The sequence below is a fragment of the Cuculus canorus genome, chromosome 29, assembly GCF_017976375.1.
Source record: "Cuculus canorus isolate bCucCan1 chromosome 29, bCucCan1.pri, whole genome shotgun sequence".
NCBI lineage: Eukaryota > Metazoa > Chordata > Aves > Cuculiformes > Cuculidae > Cuculus > Cuculus canorus.
Genome location: NC_071429.1, coordinates 40,148 through 65,262, shown reverse-complemented (window position 1 = coordinate 65,262; position 25,115 = coordinate 40,148). Strand labels below are relative to the sequence as shown.

Below are 25,115 nucleotides of genomic sequence, written 5' to 3'. Positions count from 1 at the left end.
CTGCCCGACGAGAGTAAGGAGCTTCTGGGCACCGAGGCGGGTGGGGGGACAGGGTGCGTGCCCAAGGCCCCTCGGGGCAGGGAGCAGGGCTGCTCACTCCTGTGCTCTCTGCTCTGACAGATCCGCAAGACCTTGCCAGCCTCCCGAGTGCTGAAGCAAAAGAAGCGCAGGATTTTCCAGCTCAAGGCCCTGCTGCGTGGTTTCTGGTGGGTTCTGGCATCAATGGAGCCGCTCAGCCTCCAGCCGGCTCCTGGCTGGGGACGTGCCCGGGAGCCCCATTGCCCCATGATTTTCCCCAGAAAGCTCGAGGGGGCAGCGGTGCCGAGACCCGCGTCCCACAGGTCCCCTTGTCTGGCCAGGGTAGCACCAATGCACTTTTCTGCTTGGCTTTCGCTCAGGCTGTTTAACATCATGCGGGAGGCTGGCAAGGGGACTGATGGGAATGGTGGATATGAGGAAGGACTTGGATAAGGAGGAGCCAATGGATGTAGATATGAAGATGGATATGGATGTGGAGGAACCAATGGAGATAGATGCGGAGATGGATATGGAAGTACCGATGGAGATAGATGTGCCGATGGATATGAACATGAAGAGGAGGAGGAGGAGGAAATGGAGGAGGAAGAGGAGGACACGTGGGTATACCCACCAGCACCACAAGAGGCAAGTGCTCCTCACCCGCTGCCCTCAGCCAGGATGGGGCTGGGGGCCCTGCTGCAGGAACACAGCACCCGGTCCCCTTGTCCTGGTGACACAACAGCCACCACGCACCTGCCCTGAGTGCCCATCTGCTTTGGGAAGGGAGGAATTTCATACACAACCCTCGTCTAACCCTAATCCCAGGCAGGGCTTAGTGCTGGTGGCAGAGTCCTGCTCTCCCCAGCGTGTCCCAGAGCTGTGGCCCATCAGGATGAACCCCAACCTGTTGCTGCCGCTGAGCCAGCTCAGGACCCCCAGCTCTCTTGGACAAGGTGCTGCTCATTATCCAAACAACTGTGCCTCCTGCTTCCCTTCCAGGCCTCACAGGAGTGTAGTGCTGGGTGGAGAATGGGTGTGAGCGAAGAAGAAAGTGAAGGATATGAAGAAGATTATGATGGAGAAGATGGTGGTAAAGAAGAAAATTAGGCTTTTGTTTTGAGTTGGTTTATTCTAAGTAAAGTTCTATTGCTGTTTGTTCCGAGCCAAGCTCTCTCTCTTAACCTTGTGTTTGCTATGGACACGGGAGGCACTTGCAGGGCTGAGGTTTCCACTCGCTCTGCGTTCCCCAGCCTGGAGGGGGCTGTGGGTGTTGGCACAGCCACACCAGGGCCAGGGGGTCCCTGTGCACAGAGGAGGTGCTGCTTACACAGGGGATGGCCCCGGGAACCAGTGGGGTTCGTGAGCTGTTGGAGGGAGGAGTCCTCCGCAGCAAAGCTGTCAGCGACAGGGAGCGAGCTCTGATGTGACCATCAGAGCTGTGGTGATGCCATCAGAGCAGCCAGGAAAGCTTCTGCTCCCGTTTGTGCTGCGAGAAAAATAAAGCAACTCCCGGAACAAGAGCCCTAAAGACGCAGAGTCCTGAGCGATGCCCTGGAGGAGAGCACAGCCTTGGGCAGGGCGGGTGCCAGGGTCGGGGCAGAAGGCTTTGCAGCTGTAGGTGCTGCTATTTAGGGCTCGGAACCAGCCACGCCCGGGGCTTTGCTTGGCGTCCCGCAGGGCTTTTCCCCCGTGTTTTCCCAGGAGACTCAATGCCAAGCAAAGCAGAGCCAACGTTGCCCTGCCGCGATTGCTGTTGCTGGCAGGGTGACCCGCGGAGCGTGGGAGGGTGCTGGGGAGGGGGTGCCGTGGGCCGGTGGGTGCAGGGTCCCTGGGGGCAGGGGGGGAGCGGCGGGTGCTGCCCGGTCCCGCGGGAATGCGATGCCGGGAGCTGCAGGATGAACAGCCGCAGGATGACTGACCTGTGGAGAAGCACCCTGTTGAAGTGCACCTTTGTGGGGCTGCCCTCCAGCTCCACCCACACCCACAGACAGCACAGGCGGAAGACCACTGGATCGGGGTCATCTTTAGCTTAGCAGACGAGGTTGTCTTCCACAAACCCAGCTGAAGTGGGGTACGCCCCAACGCTCAGCTCCTAGCTCCGTCCCCGCAAGAAGAAATAGAATGATAGATTCATAGAATCACTAGGTTGGAAAGGATCCACTGGATCATCGAGTCCAACCATTCCTAACAATCCCTAAACCATGCCCCTCAGCACCTCATCCACCTGTCCCTTAAACACCTCCAGGGAAGGTGACTCAACCACCTCCCTGAGCAGCCTCTGCCAGTGCCCAATGACCCTCTCCATGAAAAATTTTTTCCTCCTCTCCAGTCTGTTAATGGGGACATGGAGGGAAGGAGGGAGACGTGGCAGAGGGAGGGAGGGGGACGCAGACGAGGGAGGGAGGGGAGGGATGCACGAGACAAGAAGAGAGGGATGCAGGGGGGATACAAGAGAGAGGGGGGATGTGAGGGATTCAAGAGGGATATCCAAGACACGGAGAGAGGGCTGCATGAGAGAGAGAGGTGCCGCGATTGAGAGACGGGACACAGCTTGATGCAAGCAAAATGTCGTCTTTATTGCGCAGCTAACATATATTTATACTACTAGTTACAGATAATTAAGGCTCATACCTATTGCAAAAAGCAAGCTCATTATTGGCTACATCGTTAAAGGCCAGCTCCTCCTTAAGATGCATTTTTGTACTTCTTTATCTATATCCTGTTGTTCTATAACAGCTGTGCTCAAGGGCACTGTGGCCTTGCTTATAAGGATTCTACAAAGAAACTAGTGAGAAACTAGAGGCTGCCTACGCGTCAAAGTTCTTATCTCACTCCTTCCCAGGGCCTGTGGCCGACAAGTTCCAGCACGTCTACTTTGATCAACTGATCCGTGCTGGGGGTTTTCTTGAAGCCAGACAGATCCTGTCCCACAAGAGGGAGGGGGAAGCGAGAGAGAGTGGGACGCACGGTCGGGCGGGAGGGAGTGCCAGAGGGGAGACGCGAGAGGGAAGCCAGAGGGATACAGCACCTGTTCTGCAATTACGGGTCTCCCGCTGCTCCTCAGGAGATCTGCCTCAGGGCTACGAGATTTCAGGATGATTGTATAATATAAATATATAATCGTATGTGTCAGTCTCCATAAATCTTTATCTGTACAGGCTGCCTTCAAGTGCATTTCTATTACTCACACTTTGGTCCGGCAAAACAAGGTGGTGAGAGAAGAGCACAGGTGACTTCTGCTAATAGAGTAGATCAGGTGGAAGGGACCTACAATGATCATCCAGTCCAGCTGCCTGACCTGTTCAGGGTTGACCAAGTTCACGTGTTGTTAAGGGCATGTCCAGATGCTTCTTAAACACTGACAAGGGTGGGACATCAATCACCTCTCTAGAAAGCCTGTTTCAGTCTTTGACCACTCTCAGTAAAGAAACGCTTCCTGATGTCCAGCATGAACCTCCTGCCTCGGCACAGCTTTGAATCGTTACCAAGCATCCTATCCTGAACACCCAGGAGAAGAGATCAGCACTTCTCTCTCCACTTCCCACCACTGGAGAAGCTGTAGAGAGCAGTGAGGTTGCCCCTCAGCCTCCTTTTCTCCAAACCAGACAAACAAAAGTCCTTAGCTGTTCCTCGTAGGGCATTCCTTCCAGGCCTTTCGCTAGCTTTGTTGTCCTCCTCTGGATGTATTCCAGGACCTTCACATCCTTCTTAAATCGTGGAACCCAGAACTGCACCCAGAACTCACGGTGAGGCTACACCGATGCCTCATAAAATGGGATAATTTCCTCTTTTCACCTGCTGTCAAAATGCCACATCAACCCTTGGCTTCTCTTCAGCAATCCTGTTCATATCCCCTTCCCCCACGGATTCTGGTTTAAAGACTTCTCCATCAGTCCCACAAGCTTACACCCAAAGATGCGTTTTCCCTATCAGGACCGGTGGATGCCACCCGGCCCCTGCACCACAACCTATTCCTCTGCCTCCCTTGAGAAGTACTAACTCAGCAAAGCAAGCACTAGAGTTTATCATCCCTGGTACCAAAGTCAGTGCATCAACCAAATAACAGCTAAAAAGCATGTAAAATGCAGGCCTGCCTTTTAGATGGAAAACAGCATTTATATATGATTTATAAATATTATTAATGAAATATTTATATAATATTTAAATCAAAAGATCTACTAAACATCAATGAAAACAACACAACTGTGGGGTAATCTCCATTATAACAAAAGCCTGGTTTATGTCTGGCATCCTAAAAGTACAAAAAAACCTAGAAACGCTCCCATCTCAAGTCAGATCTTTCAGGGTTGAAAGCTTGAACACCAATCAAAAGGTTTTACATGCTACATCACTAAAGCAGCCAGCTTGCAACTGCTGATTCACAAAGTTCTCAAAAGCCCCTCTACCTAAATAAAAAGAACAGATTCTCCACAACTTGCTAGGAAATAGCTCCTAGCTAAGCTCAAACCTTTGCAAAGCAAGGAAATAAAATATACCCTCACCTCCTAAAGGTAGAGAGGTGAGTGCAGCACAAGTGTAGATGTGGCGTATCCAGGGTTAACTTGGGTACAGCTGACCTTACCAGAGCTAGGGCAATTAGCCTGAGAAAAAGAAGGGAAATCAAGCTGTGAACTCATCTCACCCCCTTTTCAGTTCTGAAAGAGTGGTACCTCTTCCTTTTAAAGCACCAATGGGATCCTAAAAAAGGGATGAAAATATCTGCAGGAGGGATCCGGCACATCCAGCTGCAGAAGTGACACTGCAACGGAAACAGAGCCATGATCCTACAGGTTTGGAAATTGTAAGTAACCTGGAAAGAGAGAATGCAAAATACACTTAGCTTGACATACACTTTCCTATCTTACAGAGTCAAGTCTCCAGTTTTTATGTGAGATTAGGCCAAACATTGGTTCTTCTGAGATAAGATACACTTAGTCTGGCAGAATTTGTTCAAGCTGGAAACTGAGAAACTTAAAATTACTGCAGGATTATCCTTTCCCATCAATTAGCAAGAAATCTAAAGTAAAAAAAAGGGAAAAAGTACAAACTGTTTCGCTGGGGCGAACACCGAGATCTAGAATAAAATGTTTTTGCTGCTGTCAAAACAGGATGAATCCATTCTTATTTAACAGCTGAAAGGGCAGACATTGTGCACAGCTCAAGCCCGCGCTACTGCTACCCAGTGATTCATTTCTATATAACAAGACTATAAGAGAAAATTACACCAGGTCTTAATCGTGTAGCTGGAGATTGACTGATCAGCTGGTTGGTGTGCAGCAGGCAGAGCAACAAAACTGTCCTGCAAAGCTGAATGTCTGCTCTAAACAATGTGCTTTGGGGACTAAGAAGCCACACAAATTTACTGTAGATACATTAATGGAAGACACAAAGATGAGTTCAAGAAGTGCCATAGTCTTGCAGAAATGGAATTAACTGGCTTCTAAGACTCCCACACATTGATATATCAAGGTCAAAGGACTCATGGCAACCCATCATATACACAAGCGTTTACTGATACAATTGGGGAAAAAAACCCAGAGACCTGAAGCTTTCAACGTGTACATTCAGCAGCATTTTACAAGGTTGCTACAGAAAACTCATATACCCACTGTGGTTCCCAAGCCATCATAAAAAGCCGGAGCAAAAGGCCTTTGACAGAAGTAAGGGGAATTTCCCTCATTTAACCTTTCTATCTCAGTGTTTTCAAGTGATGTCTTCCATCGCTATTACCATTACGCATGACAAAGTCAGGTTTCAAATCATAGATAAAAATCGGATCACTTTTTTTCTCTCTTTAACAGACCAGCTGCATTACCACTGTCTTCACTGATGTGCATATATTTTGACAAGTTTTTATGAACAGTGACTTATTTCTTAACCATAACTATCAGTGACATTCGTCACACAAGTTTTCAAAAAAATATTAGAGGCCAAAGACTACTCACAACAAACAAGCCACAAATATGTTATGGTCTGCCTAAATGCAGGCAGGAGGACAGAAGCGTGTCTATAGCACTGTCCCAAAAAACATCACACAGAAGCTCTTGGATCCAAACAGAGCATAGCTCTGCAAGGACAAAGATGAGAACAATCCATGAGAGCCCCTGCCCTCCCTGACTACAAACAGGAACACTTTCTTCCTCAGTTGGTCATGAAGGACTGTAAGCTAAGCACGGTAATTCCCTAAGTCTCAGGATTTTCAAAGAGAGCCATGCAAATTATTCAGGCTGCCCTCTGCTGTTACCTGGAGATCCCAACTCATTTAGAAAGAAGCAGTCTTTGATGATTTTACCTTTGGTCTGCTCACTATTTTCTGATGTTTCTTGAACCTTTTCTTCCCATCCGTTACGCTCCCGAAACCAGTCAATCCCATCACCGTTGCTAATTAAACTGTTAAATATTAACGCTTCACTTTTAGTCTGAGCAGGTCTGTAAATTCGAATATATTAAGGAAAAAAACAGCATAACTAAACAAAAATGGGGATTGGGTGGGAAAATTTCATTTTGCACAGAAAATTTCGTTTTGCACAGTTATTTCTAAGTAACTGGACATATACGTAGGACTGAAATGTACATATAAACATATACATGTAATCATCAAAAAAAATAAAACAACAACCAAAAAAAACCCCCCAAAGCACACAACTATGCCTGATTTAGTAATATGTAATTTTACGTGAGGAGAGCCATCCATTTTATTGCAACTTAACATGTAGAATTCTTACTCAGTTCTAGTCTCAGATACTAAAAAGCAATAAAGGGAAATCGCACAAGGAACGCATCAGTTAAAAACGCTGACTGTACACAAAGAACACAGAAACAATTCAGTTGTGCACACAGCTGATGATGTGATTACATCACATCACATCACAGGTGATATCATAATCTGCTTCAAAGACTACTATCTGCCAGGTGCTCCTTACAGTATTTTTGCTGCAGCTGAACATATATCAGCTATAGTTTATGTCTTTTCTTAAAATGGTAGTCCTACTCATATCTCTGTAACCTATGCTAACAATGTACATTAGAGTTTGCATCTGCTCACTGGTACTGAGGAAAAAAACAGACAATTTAGAATACAATGAAAGTGCGCTACATGAAGACATGTACCTAGATGCTTAATTTTCCTAAAGAAAAATTATATGTAATAGCTTTCCTATGCAAATTAAAGTGCTGCTGTTTTAGTTGTTTGTAAAATTATTTTAGTGTCACATACGATAGTGAGTTTAGTAGCAGTAAGGACCCAAAAGCCCAGACACATATTGACTAATCCCTGCAACGCCACAAGGAGTATTGTCACTTGCCTCCACGAGTAGCTGCAGGCTTAGGAGTTCAATGGATTTCAGAAGTGTACTACTTATAGAGGTGGAAAGGAAAGATTATTTTTGCTGCTGAAGTCCTTGTTTGTAGAAACATTTGGCATTCTGCTCGAATATTTGGAGTTTATAGCTGAGAGCTTTACCTGTGTAAGAGAACTCTTAACTTAATAAAAGGAGCTATGATCAAATAATAAAAGGAGCGAGGATAAAAACAACCAGGAAGATTATATAATAGTGGAACTTTCAGAAGTGAAGGTCAAAGGCTCCAAAAGTCTTCAAATTTTACTATCTTATCTACATTATTCCCATAAGTAAGAGCAGAGGAGTAGAAAGGAACAGCCAAAGATAAAGCAGCACCTTAGTTAGTTACTCTCGATCAGGTCAGCTGTTTGATCAGTATGTCAAGAATGCAAATGTTCTCTCCACAAGCTTTTATCTCACAGTACGCTTCTACCCAAAGTTAAGCTTCAAATTCAAACTTATCCACTGCAGCCTCCCAGCTTGGCTCATTCCTCCGTATGCAGTGTATGAAAACATCCTCGTCTTACTAAAGGCAGAGGGACCAGAAATTAATTGCCACCTCATTTCCTACATTTTTGTTTCCATAAAAAGCATAAAGTATCCCATATAATAAGAAAATATTTGTGGTACATGAATTAGAGGTTTCAAATCCAAAGAAAGAAAGAAACATTGGGGAAGCCTACAACAGAAAAGTGTATTTTATCCTCTGTCTCTCACTAATGACAGGTAAAGAAACTCAGTGTTGACTGAAAGACAGAGAAGAACACACCTGGGAAGCCATTGAAATGACAGCACAAACTCTAGGACTGAAAGTTGTAAAGCATAATGTAATGGAGAAACATTACTAACACTGTAATAAATGCTGTTGATTTTGACTTTGATCCAAATTAACAGCTGCTGAACAGTCAATTTACTTCCCTCTAAAACAGAAGCATGAAATTAAATATCCCAAGCAATTCCCAGATATCTTTCACTAGTAGCTGCTAAGAAATTCTGTGGCTAAAGAAAAAACAAAAATATCTTTAAATACTATTTACAGCTTACTTCATTGCATGAAGTGCGGAAAAGAAAGCACAGACTTTGCCAAGCTTATTAACCAGCTTTTCTGTGTTATACTAAAACATCCTTTTAATTAGAACCTCCACACTATTTGGCCACTTTCGCTTTTAAGCATCCGCCTGGGCTTTGCCATGAGCACAAAGATGAAATCCTTCATGCACTAACACATCTTTGCTGCTTTGCAAAATTTCCAGGAGAACAAGAATTATCCCTGGGATTAAGGCATTAGGGAGCAACTACAGTATATATCCCAAGGCATGGAGAACCACGCAGCGGTTCCCTGATCTCCAGTCCTCCTCTGTGCAGTGACAACTATAACATAAGGAACAGTGGAGACTCTAATGCTTCAAAGGAAACTGGCATAAAGCTCCAGAGCAAGGGCCCGCTCGGGAAACACTGGATCCCAAACTGAGTACAAGAGGCACCCTTAGAGGCTGAAATGTTATTGCACTTGTCCCTAAGGGTGCTCTTTGGGCTCTCTCTCCACAGCTGCATCACACATCTCTCTCCTCAGCAACTGCTTAGTCAGAATGGACTGAAAAAAGTGATGTTTCAAGATATACCAGATGCTCTTCAGGGAACAAGAAAGGCACCATGTAAGGCAATCATTTCAGGGTTGGTGGTGTTGAGGTAAAGATAAAGCTAGAGGCACGGAATCTGCCTTCTCAGGCACCTAATCTTAAAGAGAAAGTTTTGGTAGATTTAGTACCGTAGACAAAGCTCGGCTTCACCTTCTAGAAGACAAGTATAAATTAAATACCAGGGCCTCGGCAGATTTGGTATCTGATCTGAGTATATAACATATATTCGTTTTGTGTTTGGTGATAAATAAAAGAAATGAGAATTTCCATTCACGTGACTGTAAGAAACAGCGTCTGGATCAAACTCCACCCAAACAGAAATGGACCTCAGCCTCACTTTACCAGTCACCCAACATGGACTTCAATTACACAGTTCCTACAGTTAAATTTGACTCCTGGAGTATTTCTTACTTGCTAAAGGAAACATAGAAATTGCTTCTGGAACACGGAAAGTTGAGTGGACTACAACTTCCCTTCTATAAGAACCAACAAGGCCAGCTAGAAGTGTCTTCCCAAGCTCTACAAAGCATCGTCCCAAAACAACACATTTTCCTAAGTGGTACCTACACAGGACAGACTGCAAGGGTGTCTTGACAAAGTGACCTCTTCCATCACAGTTTCAATTGCTCTTTTTTTTTCCATAGTTAAAGTTGAAAACTCCACAGGATTTTTTTGGTAGTATCTACAAGCACTTTCTAGCACCACACTCAAACAAAGCCAAGGAAAAAACAGGAAAAACAAACAAGCGAGGCATACACTCACCAGCTCTGCCTCCTCGTCTTGCCAGCCTGACAGAAGCTGAATCAGCCTCTGACCCTGCAGCACCACATGGCACTTTGTGGGAAGGTTTTGCAGGGTTGACAACACCTGGGCGTGGCTACTGCTCCCGGAAGGCGTGGCTTCCTGCACCGGGGGCAATTACTTCCGGTCTCTGGGGCGTGGCCTTGTGGCAGATGAAGTGTAGCTCGTGCACCTGGGAGGGCGTGGCTTCGTGCATCAGTGGGCGGGGCCTCCCTGCCCTCAGGGGCGTGGCCTCCATGACCCTGTCGTGTTGGGGTGTAGCCCCCCAGCTCTTCCCTGCCATGGGCGTGGCTTCCCAACAGTGGGGGCGGGGCCTCCAGACCCCAAGGGCGTCTCTCTCACCCTGGGGGGCGTGGCCTCCCAGACAGGGGTGTTACAACCCGACTCAGGCTATGTGGCTTCTTGTCTGGGGGCGTGGCCTAGCTTCACCTTGGGGCGTGGATCACCACCCCAGGGGGCGTGGCTTACTACACCAAAGGGCGGGGCCTCATTGCACTCGGGGGCGTGGTCCCTTAACTGCTGTCTCTGGGGGGTGTGGCCTCTCATCGGGGGCGTGGTCTCTCAGCAGTGGGGGCGTGGTTTCTCAGCTCTGGGGGGTGATCTGGTGGGGGCGGGGCAGGGGGTTCTGCTGGCCCCGCCCCCCACTGACTGTTGGGCGCAGCATCATTCCAACGCAGCGACCTCCAGCCCCAACGGCTCCGCGCAGCCCGTGCAGAGCTCCTCGGCCCCGCACGGCCTCGGCGCGCTCGCTCCTTGACACAGACGCAGCATTGCAGGTCTGTAGCCCAGCAGGGAAGCCAGACACTGCCTCCCCAGCCGGGCAGGAACCCAAGGATGAACCCGCAGCTCGCTCTGCGCCAGGGTGTGCCTGGGCTGGGGCTGCGCCGTCCCCCACCGCGTTGTGTTGGGGTGCCGGGAGCAGGGAGGAGCGGGAAGAGCCGGCAATGGAGGGAAGCTGGAAGCAGGGGGAACTTTAGGACATTGTCTCCAGGTCTCTGATCTTGAGATTTTGTCCTGCTTGGCAACGTGTGGGAGAAACACTCCCGCTCTTTGGGATGGCAGGGATGGATATTGGTTGCATAAGGGTGGGGGTTTTGTTGTTGTTTTATGGATTAATTTCTTTGTCCAAGCCTTGCTGGGCCCACGAGGGTTTGGGTGACGCTGGAATGTGTGGGTTGGAGTGCATTTTCCCAAGGTTGGGGGCTGCTAAAGCCCCCAGGGGAGGTGTCACAGCTCTGGGGCGCAGCAGCCCAGGGACGGATCTCACTCGGCGGCACGGGGAGCACCCAGTCCCAGCCGAGCTCGCGTGCCAGAGAGCGGCTGCCCCGCAGGGAGCCTCATCCCTCTCTTTGGCGCAATCCAACTCTATACCCCAAATGAGTTATAAAGCAGGGATGTTTATTTCCAGCGCGGGGGTGCAAGGGGGTTCTCCTCCTCGCTCGCACACCCTATAGCTTAACAAGCAGCTGCTTACAGTGTAAAGACATGCAGAGGTATAAGCGCCTACTACATATTCATACCCTCTCCCCGCTGCGTATTATAATTAGATCTGGAAAGTTCGCTCCAATCTTGCGCCTGCGTAGTGCCTCCTGATGGCCGTGGGCCGGGGTCTGAGGGATGGAGTAGGAAGTCTTCCTTGGGATGAATATATTTCTCTTTGAACTTTGCGCAGACTCAGTCTCCTCTGGCTGTTTACAAACTCCCGAACCAAATGCAGCAGCTTTCTGCATTCCAATGCCTAATTATCAGTAAACTGCTGCTAGCTGGCTCCTTCATCATCAACTTCCAAGCTCTTCAAGGCGAACAACGCCAAGCTCTAACGAACGCTCCCAGCCCCCCTTGTCTGCTTTCGCACATCAATTCCCCCCTGTCTTTTTAACATGGGTAAGTTCTTTTGCCAGCTCTGTAATTTATCTCTCAAAGGGGAACAGTATGATATTTTGTTGGAAAATTACCTTTTTAATGCATTCTCATGGGTACGAGACATAGAAGTCAAAACTATTAGTGGTTGTAGCATTCTCCAAATCCAAATAAATAACATAGCAGAGAAAACAAAGCTAACCAAAACTAGCATCAGAAGGGCAGTAATGCGATAACACAACTTATTTAGAATGCCAGGCGCAGCAGGGGACCATCTGAACAACACGTCCCTCCAATGATGGTTTAAATTTTCTTTTACCCTTTTAGGACCCCCTTTCTTTCCAGTCGTGGTGGACTGTTATCAGGGTCTTGTCCCGCTTTCCTGGACCTCGTCTAGAATTATAAGTAAGTCCTGATGTTTCATTAACTGTTTCTTTAATCATTTTACCAATGTAAGATTCATTCCAATAGGTACAGGTGATAATTTGTGAAATATTGTATAAATGGATTTATCTGCTGATGGGATAGGACTGGTGCTAAATAAGAAAAGTCACACCCAGCAATCTTAACAAGCTAGCAAATACAGAAATTAGAAATTAGAGTGATTCTCACTATCCATAATGATCTCATCTATTCCTACAGAGGTACAAGCAGTTCTCAAACACACACAACCCTGGCCCACATATACAAGTACAGTCCTCGGATGAGCATCTAGATGGATCTCAAAGTGACAGATGCTTTGCTCAGTGTCGAGGCAGATGTCTTGAGCATCGATTGTATTATTTCGCAAACGAATCCTTGTTGTTCTCGTGTAATGCAAGATTTTAAATTTAGAGTTTGCCATTTCCCATTCACTATTTGTGTCCATGTTCTGTGTTCAGAAGGATAGAGCACAGTTTTATCATGGCTTAATCCTAATGCAATGATGGAGTGGATTACACATATTGCAGAGTTACGTATGGTAAACACAGAGGCTGTGGCTGTATTAGTGATGGGCTCAGAGGTGACATTTACCAGAGTCATTCAGGATTGAAGCTTCCTCTCTAAGCCAGTGGCACTGTCCCAAACCACTTTCCGGATTTCGGTGGGAGAGTACCCTCACCACCTTCTCTTATAATGAAGGCGGCCACGGATTGCATCCATAATTGTGCCTGTATACAACTAAGGGCCAAAGAAACGTTTTCTTGGATCACACCGAGTCCATTTCCTATTAATTCATGGTCTTGTTCCTCCACCTTTTCCCACTTTGGTAACATTTCTGAGAGTCAATTCCATTTAGGACCTCCAATCCTGTCTGTAACACTCTGGTTGGGCCCCTTTGTGTTCTGCCCCTGAAGGGCACTTGCTTTCACAGCCAGATTGTTCAGCCCTCGAAGGATGTTCTTAGGAAATGAGAGCATGCTGGTTGAATTCCAGAAATATCAGTTTGCATTAGCAGTTCAACACATTTAAGAGACCATTCTGGGTTGAACAGCATTTGCTGTTGGGCTGTATTCCTGATTATAGGGACCAATCTCATAAATTCTGGGTTGTAACAGGCTTAGTTATAATACTTTTAAATTTGAATGAGAGCCCAATGGTATCATAGGCCCAGAGACAAACCACCTTAACGGTCTGTACTACTGTAAAATTATGCCAATAGTCTAATTCATTGGAAATACAGGTCTTTGTATTCTTATCTGTAGGTGTAGTTGAGATAGTAATTTGGGATGCCTTTTTATGGATAGTCCTATGCACCATTCAGCATCGTACTTTGATTTCTCCTCCTACAGTCCCCTGAAGTTGTTGAATCCCCTGTTCTCTATCCACATTCCATTCTTGCCCCACAGATACTCGATTTTCATGCATAATCACAGTTTTAAATCACAGATTTAAACCCTTTCGATTCAGAATATTTCCCAGGGCTCCAGTATACCAAATAAAATTTGAGACCAAGGCCACTCAGTATTCTTTTGGCTAGAGGTGCCTTTACCTCCCTGGATTATAATTATAATCATGAGAAAAATAATTTTCCTGGTTGGACTTGCGTGACCCTTCATGGAGATCTATGTGCCTTTTTCACTCGGGTGCGATGGATCCATGCACTCTGCTCCTTGATTTCGATTGCTGTGAAGGAGGCAAGGAACATCTGGAATGGTCTTTCTCACTGCGGTTCCAGAGTCCTCTCTGCAAGAGATTTTACATATACATAATCTCCAGGTTGTATGTTATGCACAGGTTCATCCAAACCCCTACTTCACGTCTCAGCCTCATGTTTTTCAATCTTTTGGAGCTGTTTGTCCAATGCCACCATGTAGGAGGTCATGATTTCATACGCAAAGAGTGACTGATCTGTTGTACTGCTTCTGAGATAAAATGTGGTCCCCTATCAGGAGACACAGTTGCTGGAACCCAAAAGCATAGTATGATTTCCTGTATTAATGTTCTGGTTATCTCCTTGTTCTAGTAGGGAATGCCTCCGGCCAGTCTGAAAAGGTACCAGTTAATACCAATAAGTATCAACATCCCCCCTGTCTTGGGAGTTCTGAAAAATCAATCTGCCATTATTGCCCGGGCCCGTTGCCTCTTCCAATTTGGCCCATTTCTGATTTGGGGTAATTTTGGGATTAGTCTGGAGGCAAAGGTCACACTGCTGAGCCACTTGTCTCACAATGGTGTATACATTTCTAGCTGCAATCCCTTTAATTAGGTGTTTATATAAAGCTTCTGCTCCCCTCATGTCTCTTCCTGTGTTTTTCCCTCATCAAAAGCCATGATAAATAAGGGGGGATGATTAGTTTCCCTTGTGGAGTGAGGACTCCCTCTTTACTATATGACCCTTCCAGGTGTATAATAAATTTCTGATTATGTGATCTCCCTTGGTATATTCTGGCTTACCTTCTGCAGAGATTCATCTGTCAGGGATCAAAGCCCCTTTTGTTTTTTCCTCACCTTTTGCTGACAGTTTTGCCTCTCTGTCCGCCAGCGCATTTCCTCTCCCCAGTTCCAAATGCACTTTCTGGTGCCCTTGATGTGCACGATTGTCACCTTCTCAGGTAGCCGGACTGCTTCCAGCAGTCTCAGAATCCCTCTGCACGCTTGATGTTTTTGGCCTGGCATGTCTTTTATTGCTTAAGACATCGCTGTTTCCATCCATGAACCAGCCCTCAGCGTCTTCCATGGGACTGTCAGGTCCGAACGGCTCAAGTATGTGGCCTCGATGGTCTCTAAGCAGTCCTGGTGCACTGCTTCTCCTGTATTTCCACTGAGAGAAGAAGCTGGGTTGATGATGTTAGTAACAACGCTCCCAGCCCCCCTTGTCTGCTTTCGCCCATCACCTCTCCTTGTTGTCATTGCAGGATCTGCCCCGTCCCCTCTCTCCGCTTCACACGCACCCTCTGAACGCAGAAGCTGTCGGTGAGGCATGGCTGAAGGGCGGCTGAGCCACGAGCAGGCAGGGAAGGACAGAGGGCAGGAGGGCATCGTGAGGGACTCGCCCCACAAGGACGACAGCCTGCCCAACCTGACGTGGCTGCTGGACTTCTCCATCACCAGCGCCAGCATGGGCAACTCCTCCTGCTGCCCCAGCGGCCCGGACCCCCACACCTGTCAGGGCATGCCCAGCTTTGCCGTGCCGTGCTCACCCCTGGGCACTGACCCAGCGTGCGTGGGAACGCCCCACACTCCCTGCGTGCCTGTCTCCTCCTCCACCTCGAAGACGGAGCACCGTGTTGTGTCCATGCACGCTCAGCTGATGGAGGGCATTGACTACAGGAGCAACCCCTACGTCAAGCCACCCTACTCCTACGCCACCCTCATCTGCATGGCGATGGAAGCCAGCGAGGAGCCCCACATCACCCTCTCCGCCATCTACAAGTGGATTACCGACAACTTCTGCTACTTCCGTCAAGCTGATCCTGGGTGGCAGGTAATACATTTGGAGATTTTTTTCCCTGTCCCCTCTCCCCTTCTGGCTGGGAAGGGCCTTTCACAGCCTCCCTCATGTAAGAGAAGGCCAGGGGTCATTTTTGGAGTGGGAAGGTCTCACTGGGCTGTTGGTCCCTGTGTGTCCTCTTGGCTCTGGGGTGAAGGTGTCTCTGTCTCCCACTTCACCTTTCTGTAGTTCTTGTGGGGTCCTGAGTCCCTCAGGGCTGAGCACAGACAAAATCATCAGGTTGAGCAACTGTGGGTACTGAGGACCAGGGGTTGGAGAGGGATGGAGAGGGTCTGCAGGGAGATGCTACTTGTGGACATATCTCTCATTGGGGAGCTTCAGAGCAGGGACGCTGCTGCATTTCCCACCCCTGTGCTGGGAAACTTCTGGGAGGGACTCTTTGGGAGAAGCTGTGTGCCGGCGTGTTGGCTTTCTCTTGCAAACTCATGGCTGGATAATCACCACACTTTGAATTTAATGTGTTTATTAAAGAAAAGAAGAAAGTTTTCAGTCCCTCTCTGCAGAGATGCCGGAAGTATATGAGGTTGTTGCAGGGAGGAATGATTAATACTTTAACCTGCCCGGAAATGTAAGTGAATAAGCACTTTTCTTTCTTTTCCTTCCCCTACTGTCTTCCCTCCGCCTCATTGAAGCAGAGGCTGATGAGGATGCAATGACTCAAGGAGGAAGCAAGGAGGGCCCTGATGATGCTTTCCACCATGGAGCTGCCATGTGTTGCCACTGTAAATGGGGCCATGGCCACATAGGTGTAAAGACCCTCCTCTTCCTCCTTGCTGCAAATGTGCTTTTCCACCAGCCTCCCCACGCAGACAGGTGCTGTGCCAGCAGACAAGTGTTACACCTTGTTTTTTTCTCTTTTTGTTCTAGAACTCCATCCGGCACAACCTCTCCTCAAACAAGTGCTTCATCAAGGTGCCTCGGGAGAAAGGCAAGCCAGGGAGAGGTGGCTTTTGGAAGCTTGACCCACAGTATGCTGACCGGCTCAAGAACAGTACCTTCAAAAAGCAGAGGATGCACCCAGCGCAGATCCACCCAGCCTCCACCGAGAAAGCCCAGCAAGAAGCACAGGTTGACGCCTCCCCGGCCACTTCGGGTTCTGCCTCCAATAAAGTCTTCTCCGTCAGCATGGAGTTACAGCAGCTGCTGGAAGAGTTTGAAGAATTTATTAATAACCAGAACCAGAATACAGTGGATATCAAAGCAGGGCTCAAGCGCAAGCAGCCCTTGCCCAAGCAAATGGCCAAGGTGCGTCGGCTCTCCAACTCTCCCTTGCTGACCCAGGAGGAGCAGACCCAGCTGGGATCCCTGAAAGGGGACTTTGACACAGACCTAAACAGGGAGCTCTCTACTTTAAGGGATCTGGAGGTCACACCTCCAGTCAGCCCCAGAAAGGAAAACCTGGAAGTGATGGTACATGGGCAGAACCTTGACTGTCCCCAGGGGCTGGAGCAGGTCCTCGCTGAGTTTAACCAGAATGACCTGAGCTTGGATGAAAGCTGCATGGCCGCTTCCTTCCTGCAGCATCTCTTTGATGAAGGGACAAGCGATTCCCTTTCCAATGCTGTCAATGTGGAGCAGTTGTTTGACATCAACGATATATCTGTACCAGCAGATGGAAGCGACTGGAACAGCCTTGCGTCCCTCTTGTAAGAGGCCAGTCACCCTTCAGAGCCCACACATGCTTTGACAGGATGCTTCCCCCACGCTGCTGGGACTTACAAGAGCTGGATTCTGCACCTCTTAGGACCTTTAACGTGATAAGTAGTATTCATGGAGAGCAGTTGTAGTGTATGAATCAGTAAAGAAGCGTTAAAACAATCCCATTACTCTTGGTGTAATTCGCACTCCAGTGTGGGGAGATGTTGGGGTGTGGAGGTGGGAGCCCAAGTTCTGCGTTCCCCTCCCCCCGCCCAGTAAAGCACGGTGTGAGCCCTGAACCGACACCTTCAGCTCCTGCGAGCAACAGAGCTGGGCCTGGGGCTGCTGCTTTATCCGGGTGCCGGCAACTGAAGTCCCCTGGGATGGCAGCGTACGGCTGGGGACATTGTCCCAGGGCGAGGGATTGAGGGGAAAACTGATGCACAAAGCACCACCTGCGTGACAACGGTCAGACGCTCTCTGTGGCACAAGGGTGGCTGTGCCCCGAGGCCTGGGAGCTGCTCCAGCCCCTGGAGCATCCTTCCCTGTCCCTGCGGGCAGCTCTGGGGGTGACACGGTGTGAGTGCCCGACACTGTCCCTCTGCTGATGTCACGCACCCACCCGTCCTTGTACAAGCCCTTAGAAACACAAAGCGGCTTCAGAGCCCTCCAGGCTACAGGACAGCGAGTGGAGCTGCGCATGAGCTGCAGGAACAGCTGAAGCCTCATGTGTCCAATGGCGCTGAGGAGCCTCTGGGCTCTGCCAAGGCCGGGAAGAAAAGCAGCGGACGCTCGGCTGCCGGTGCATGCAGGGAGGAGGTGGTGGGTCAGGGCACAGCAGGCTTGGGAATCCCCACAGGGAGGGCAGGTTGGCTCCGGATGCAGGGATGTGTGCGAGGCTGGCTGGGGCCAGGCTGTGCATTCCTCTCTCGGTGGGCCGTGAGCAATGGGGAGAGACCAAAGAGAGCAGTGATGGGCAACAGCCCTTCGTCTGAGCCCTGCCCGGGACCTGCATTACCAGGAGCCTCCAGAATGTACTGCCCACAAAAGCCCTGTCCTGGGCAATCCTAGAGCAGCTGCAGTCACTAAAGCTTGCTTGGGAACTCTCCAAGGGCTTTACCTTGTCTGCTGTCCAGGGCAGGGCTTCTCTGGCATCTGGAGCAGATGGTTGTCCTGAAAGTTTGGTTGTTTCCCTGGAAAAAGCTCTTCAGGGACAGCAGAATCCTACAGCTCCTAAACAGGATCACTCTGATATTTAATAACTGCTCAGGAAAGATTTTGAGGGCTTCCATCCTAGAAACGACTCTTTGTGGGAGAATGCAGACCAGGTATTTTATACCTGTCTAAGGGACTATGACATGGGTGGAGAAGCCCTATGGCCCTTCAGAGCAGAGGCCAAAAGCAAGGGATCGGTGTCAGCTGTGTGGGATTCCAGAAGAGATCTGGAGGTACAGAAACACCAAGGAAAAATCCAGCCCATCCTCAATCACCAGCGCCAGCCCAATCCCCAGGGAGCACCTTTGGGGCCTTAGAGCCACGCACCGCTCATCGTCCTCTGTTCCTCAAGGTCTCACCTGATACGGGTTAGTGGATGAGCAGTCATAAGAGTAACCCCGAGGCAAAACTCCAGCCGCAATTCCTGCAACCTCTCGACAGGTTCAGGTGGTACCAACAGGGCCATCACAGTCTGTTGGCAAGGCTGGAGCTCGTCTTCCTGGTGACATTTGTTGCAAGATGACCACTGCAGAGCACCCAGCTCTGCTGGGACCGGCGATGCCCTCTGCATTGGCTCTGAAGCTGGTGGGACCCTTTGACGCCGGGCAGCGCGGGTCCAGGGGAGCAGCTCTTGCCCTCGGGTGCAGCATCAGGAATTCCCAGGGCCTGGTCAGGAGCCTCCCAGCGCAGCCCAAGGGTGCTCGGACAGACCTCAAGGGAGGCGCAGGCTCCTTCTTTCAGGGAGCGGCAGAGTCCAAGGGGGTTCCGGTAAAGATCCTTCCATCTCTGTGTAGAAAGTCTTTCAATATTAAAAAAATAAAAAATAAACCTATTTAAAACCAGAAGAAATCACGTCAGCAGCTCTTCAGCCATAGAGATGGAAACATTTGAACAGCACTGTGTTAGCAGCGTCAGTCAGTGACACCTTCATTTCTGACCAAATTAAAGCCCCTGACTGGTCAAGCTGCGCTACGACGGGATTAAATAAAAATGTGGATGAACTGTACAAATGTTCAATTGATAGCGGGTGTGAAAATAAAGGTAATCCCGCCCCGATGGGAGATGACGCCCCTTGGGGGCTGGAGGCCACGCCCCTGCTGCTGGGAAGCCACGCCCATGGCAGGGAAGGGCTGGGAAGCCCCACCCCCAAGTGACAGGGTCAAGGAGGTCACAGCCCCGAGGGGATGGAGGCCCCGCCCCCTGGTGCAGGAAGCCACGCCCCCCGGGGCAGGAGCCACGCCCCAGTGTGCTGCAAGGCCACGCCCCTGGGACAGGAAGTAACACCCCAGGGTTGGAAGCCACGCCTTCTGGTATCAGTAGCCACGCCCCCACAGCACTGGAAGCCCCTCCCCCTGTGGGAAGCCACGCCCTCCCAGCTGCTGGAAGTCTGCCCACTCCCCGGGGTACAGGAAGCCACGCCCCTCGGGTGCTGAAGGCCACGCCCCCTCTCTGGAGGCTCCTCTCCAGAGGGAGACAATTGACAGCAATGAGGTGCAGTACTTTCTGATGGAGCAATCAGTGAAGTGCAGGAAAACAAGAGGGCAGTGTTTCTTTCCCCCGATCCCAACGGGAGGAAGTGCTTTGGGTTGTTTGGGTTTTGCTGTCGGAGCTGAGTTTCCGCACAGCCAACGCTGCTGTTTCCCAAAGAGCTCCTCCATAGGATGCGACTGCCCCAAAGTGCTTCGCTTTCACCCAAGAAACAGCATTTGCTGCGCCTGCAGTCACTGCAGTGAGTGTCCTGTGCTCCTTCCCTGGAGGCATTTCTCAGTCTGTTTTGGTTTGTTTGGTTTCTCTGACACTCCATCTTCCCATTAATGATTATTTGCTTTTCTTTTCTCTTTGCTCAGTATCAATTGAGAAAGGAATGGATCAGGAGGTGGGGTGTTGGGCGTTTTTTCTCTGGAGAGGTGGGTGGTTTGGGGATTCGGTTTATTTGCTTTACAAATCAGGACCTGCACACAAGGGGCACTGCACCCTGACAGGCACTGTCTTTGCTTTTGTTAATGGGTGAAGAGGAAAGGAAACAAAAGGCTGAAGTGTTTCCTGCTGTCTTCTGTGCCTCTTGCTGCTCTCGGTGCCTTTGGAAGTCATTTTCTGCATGAAGGTATACAATCCCCTGTATTAAAGACTTCACCTGAAACCTTGAATGCTGCTTCAGAACTGAAACCAAGGTGTTCCCTCGTTGCACTGATCCTCTGGGAGCCGTGTGCACCGTATCCCCCAGAAGAAGCAAGCTGGGCCTTCTATCCCCAAGCTGCAATCCAGCGTGTTGCTCGAGTTTCATGTGGGTTTGATTTGTTGCCTGAAAAAAGGATGCTGGAAGTTAACTGTTACCATAACCATTTTCTTTTCCATTCTTGCAGGAGGGTAACGCCACAGGCCACTGAAACAACAAGAGAAGCTGGTAACCTCGAAAAGCACGATTCCTCCAACAGATACCAGGTGTCGTCAACCCTGCAAAACCTTCCCTTCAAAGTGCCATGTGGTGCTGCAGGGTCAGAGGCTGATTCAGCTTCTGTCAGGCTGGCAAGACAAGGAGGCAGAGCTGGTGAGTGTATGCCTCGCTTGTTTGTTTTTCCTGTGTTTTCTTTGGCTTTGCTTGAGTGTGGTGGTAGAAAGTGCTTGTAGATACTACAAAAAAAATCCTGTGGACATTTGAAATGAACCTATGGAAAAAAATGAGCAATTGAAACTGTGATGGAAGAGGTCACTTTGTCAAGACACCCTTGCAGTCTGTCGTGTGTAGGTACCACTCAGGAAAATGTGTAGTTCTGCCCTATTTTTAGTCGAAGTAGGTGATAACGGTTTAGCTGCATCCCTTCTAACCTGGAACAGCAGCTTGGTAGCCACCACCCAGAGCCCAACCCTGCTCCTCTCTCTGCCTTCTCCCCACTGTCGCCATCATCCTGGTGTTCTTCACGCTGCTGACGGCCCTGGTGGTGATCATCATCTACCTGTACAGAAACAAAGGCGGCCACCTCACCTACGAGCAGATGGCGGCAGAGCCCGACGAGTCAGTGCAGATGGAGGATGCTCTATCCAAGGAGAACGAGGAATACTTCATCTAAGCGCCAGCTCCCGTGCTCTCCTCTCTCGTGCTCTAGTCCAAGTTGCCCAAATTCCCTGGGCCTTGGGATCTACAAGCTGCTTTTTTGTTGTTGTTTTCCTTAATTTATTAAGCCAATCATAGAAGGAACAACAAATAGATGAGTATCAAAGCTCTGCCTGTCGCTGCCCGGAGCAGAACCAGAGCAGGGAACGCTCTGGCTCGGTGGAGAGCAGGCGCGGCCACGCTCTACCTGCCCACACTACCTGGTCTTCTCCCTTCTCTGCTTTCCAACACAGCCCAGGGACAAACATTCTCGGAGTCACTGTTGGTTTTTTTCCTTTATCTCCTATTTCACAAAAGATTTAAGTTCTTCTCCTGGTGATTTAGGACGAGGGGAACGGTTTTGAGCTGAAAGAAGGGAGATTGAGATGAAACAGGAGAAATGTTTTGCCATGAGAACGTTTGCCCAGAGAACCTGTGTCTCCCCCATCCCTGGAGGGGTTCAAGGCCAGTTTGGATGGGGCTTGGAGCCCCTGATCCAGCGGGAGGTGTCCCTGTCCATGGCAGGAGGTGGGACTAGATGGGCTTTGAGGTGCCCTCTGATCTAAACCAGCCCATACCTCTATAACAATTTAGGGAGGGGGCAATTAGCACGGCTGATTGGGGGCCAAGGTTAAACGTGTATGTAACAGAGACCCTCTGAGTTCCAGGAAGCCCCACTATTGCCTCCAACCATGGGGACACCTGTCCACGCCTCGGAGCACAGAGAGCTTGGGAAAGGCTGAGGACAGGCTGAGAGAGTTGGGGTTGTTCAGCCTGGAGAAGAGAAGGGTCTGGGGAGAACTTAGAGCAGATTCCAGTCCGGAAAGGGGCTCCAGGAAAGCTGGGGAGGGGCTCTTGATCAGGGAGTGCCGGGATAGGATGAGGGAGATGGTTTTGAGCTGTGAGAGGGAAGACTGAGATGAGATCTTTGGATGAAATGTTCTTCTGTGAGGGTGAGGAGGCCCTGGCCCAGTCTGCCCAGAGCAGCGGTGGCTGCCCCATCCCTGGAGGGGTTCAAGGCCAGGTTGGATGGGGCTTGGAACCCCTGATCCAGTGGGAGGTATCCCTGCCCGTGGCAAGGGGTTGGAACTGGATGGGCTTTGAGGTCCCTTCCAACCTAACCCATTCCAGGATTGTCTGGAATATTGAGTAGCAGAGTCCTGGAGCCAAAGAGAAACACTCGGCTCCCCGGCTGAGCCCTGCCCTCACTTTTTGGATCCCAGAGCCCATCTGGCTGACCTCAGCCTTCTACACACGCAGAGGAGCTGCGGACCCGTCTGCAGCCACGACTGGAAAGTCCAGGGGAGCAGGAATCTCCCACAGCTCCACTGGAGCACAGGAAGAGCCCAGGTCTGTGTTTGGGCCCAGGGCAGGGCAGGCCACAGTGTCCCACCACAGCCCTGCAGCACATCCCGCCACGGCCACACAGCGCATCCCATCCCACCGTGGCCACACAGCGCATCCCATCCCACCGTGGCCACACAGCGCATCCCATCCCACCGTGGCCACACAGCGCATCCTGCCATGGCCACACAACATCCTGCCACGGCCACACAGCATCCCGCCATGGCCCCACATCGCATCTCACCACATCCTGTCGCGGCCCCACAGTACATTCCTCTACAGCCCCACAGCACACCCTGCCACGACCCCACAACAGCCCCACAGCGTGTCTGGCCACAGCCCCGAGGCACCTCCCGCCATGGCCCCACAGCATCCTATTACAGTCCCACAGAGCATTCCGCCACAGTCCCATATCGCATCTTGCCATGGCCCCACATTGCATCCCACCACGGCCCCACATTGCATCCCGCCATGGCCCCACACTGCACTCCGCCACGGCCCCACATTGCATCCCGCCATGGCCCCACACTGCACTCCGCCACGGCCCCACATTGCATCCCGCCACGGCCCCACATTGCATCCCACCACAGCCCCACACTGCATTCCACCACGGCCCCACATTGCATCCCGCCACAGCCCCACAGCATCTCCTCCCCGACTTTGGCCCTCTAGCACGGGAGCATGCAGGGTTTTGGGGAGATCTTGGTGCTTACCGGAATGCTGGCAGTTCCACCGGCCCCAAACCGTGCTCCCGCATCAAAGCCACCTTCAACCAGGACCGTCGAACCCGGCGGATACACAGGTCCCACGGGATAATACGCCATTGGGACTGAGGAGCCGATGGGACCCACAGCCACAGATTGGGCCACAGGCAGGAAGACGGAAGCGCCCGGGTACGCTGCGGACATTGTGGGTACGGTGGCAGCTCCCAGGGGCACAAAACTGGGACGGTAAAGCTGGGGAAAGAAAAGAGTTGTGTAAGCATGTTTGGAGACTTAATTCCCTGCAGCCAGGTGTTCACTCAGCCCTGCTGTTCAGGGAGGCTGAGGTCCATTTCTGTTTGGGTGGAGTTTGATCCAGACGCAGTTTCATACAGTGACATGAATGGAAATTCTCATGTCTTTTATTTATCACCAAACTCAAAATTAATCTGTTATATACTCAGATCAGATGCCAAATCTGCCGAGGCCCTGGTATTTAATTTATACTTGTCTTCTAGAAGGTGAAGCTGAGCTTTGTCTACGGTACTAAATCTACCAAAACTTTCTCTTTAAGATTAGGTGCCTGAGAAGGCAGATTCCGTGCCTCTAGCTTTATCTTTACCTCCACACCACCAACCCTGAAATGGTTGCCTTACATGGTACCTTTCTTGTTCCCTGAAGAGCATCTGGTATATCTTGAAACATCACATGTTGCTTCTTTCACGAGTATTTCTTGTATCTCCTTTTATATTAAGTTTCTGTCCTGTGTTTTAAGAGTACATTTCTGAAGAGTCTTCAAGTGAGATGATGGATGTAGCCCTTGCAGTCTTGATTTTAGTATTCTCGCCTTACCTCCTGTGTGTTGAAATGTTAAAGAGATGCATTGCAATATACCATAGGGAAATTTCCAAGGAATATTCAATTTATTTGTTTGACTAAGTGATGATACTGCAGCAGCAGCAGCAAAGTACCTCAAGTATTGAGACTGAATGTATTGAACGCGTTTTTCAGTCCATTCTGACTAAGCAGTTGCTGAGGAGAGAGATGTGTGATGCAGCTGTGGAGAGAGAGCCCAAAGAGCATCCTTAGGGACAAGTGCAATAACATTTCAACCTCTAAGGGTGTCTCTTCTACTCAGTTTGGAAGACAGTGTTTCCCGAGCGGGCCCTTGCTCTCGAGCTTTATGCCAGTTTCCTTTGAAGCATTAGAGTCTCCACTGTTCCTTATATTATTGTTGTGACTGCACAGAGGAGCAGAGATAGGGAACCACTGCATGGTTCTCCATGCCTTGGGATATATACTGTAGTTGCTCCCTAATGCCTTAATCCCAGGGATAATTCTTGTTCTCCTGGGAATTTTGCAAAGCAGCAAAGATGTGTCAGTGCATGAAGGATTTAGTGTTTGTGCTCATGGCATAGTGATGGACTGCCAGCCCAGGTGGATGTTTAGAAGAGAAAATGGTCAAACAGTGTGGAGGTTCTAATTAAAAGGATGTTTTAGTCTAACACATAAAAACTGGTTAATAACTTGGCA

At 49.7% G+C, this 25,115-nt stretch overlaps 1 protein-coding gene across 2 annotated transcripts in view; it reads left to right on the top strand.

The window, feature by feature from the left end:
* LOC128849510 (forkhead box protein J1-like) overlaps nucleotides 1-17,243 on the top strand; it is a 45,265-nt gene extending 28,022 nt beyond the window's left edge. Inside the window, exons 1-4 of one of the 2 annotated variants that reach the window (XM_054051718.1) lie at nucleotides 10,450-10,575; nucleotides 11,987-12,064; nucleotides 14,998-15,566; nucleotides 16,461-17,243. In XM_054051718.1, the coding sequence (XP_053907693.1) occupies nucleotides 15,063-15,566; nucleotides 16,461-17,243 (1,287 nt within the window). In that variant the 5' untranslated portion in view covers nucleotides 10,450-10,575; nucleotides 11,987-12,064; nucleotides 14,998-15,062. Of the gene's footprint in view, nucleotides 1-10,449; nucleotides 10,576-11,986; nucleotides 12,065-14,997; nucleotides 15,567-16,460 lie in introns of those variants that run through there. The other variant, XM_054051719.1, reaches the window with a different exon arrangement.
* The last annotated feature ends 7,872 nt before the right edge of the window (nucleotides 17,244-25,115 follow it).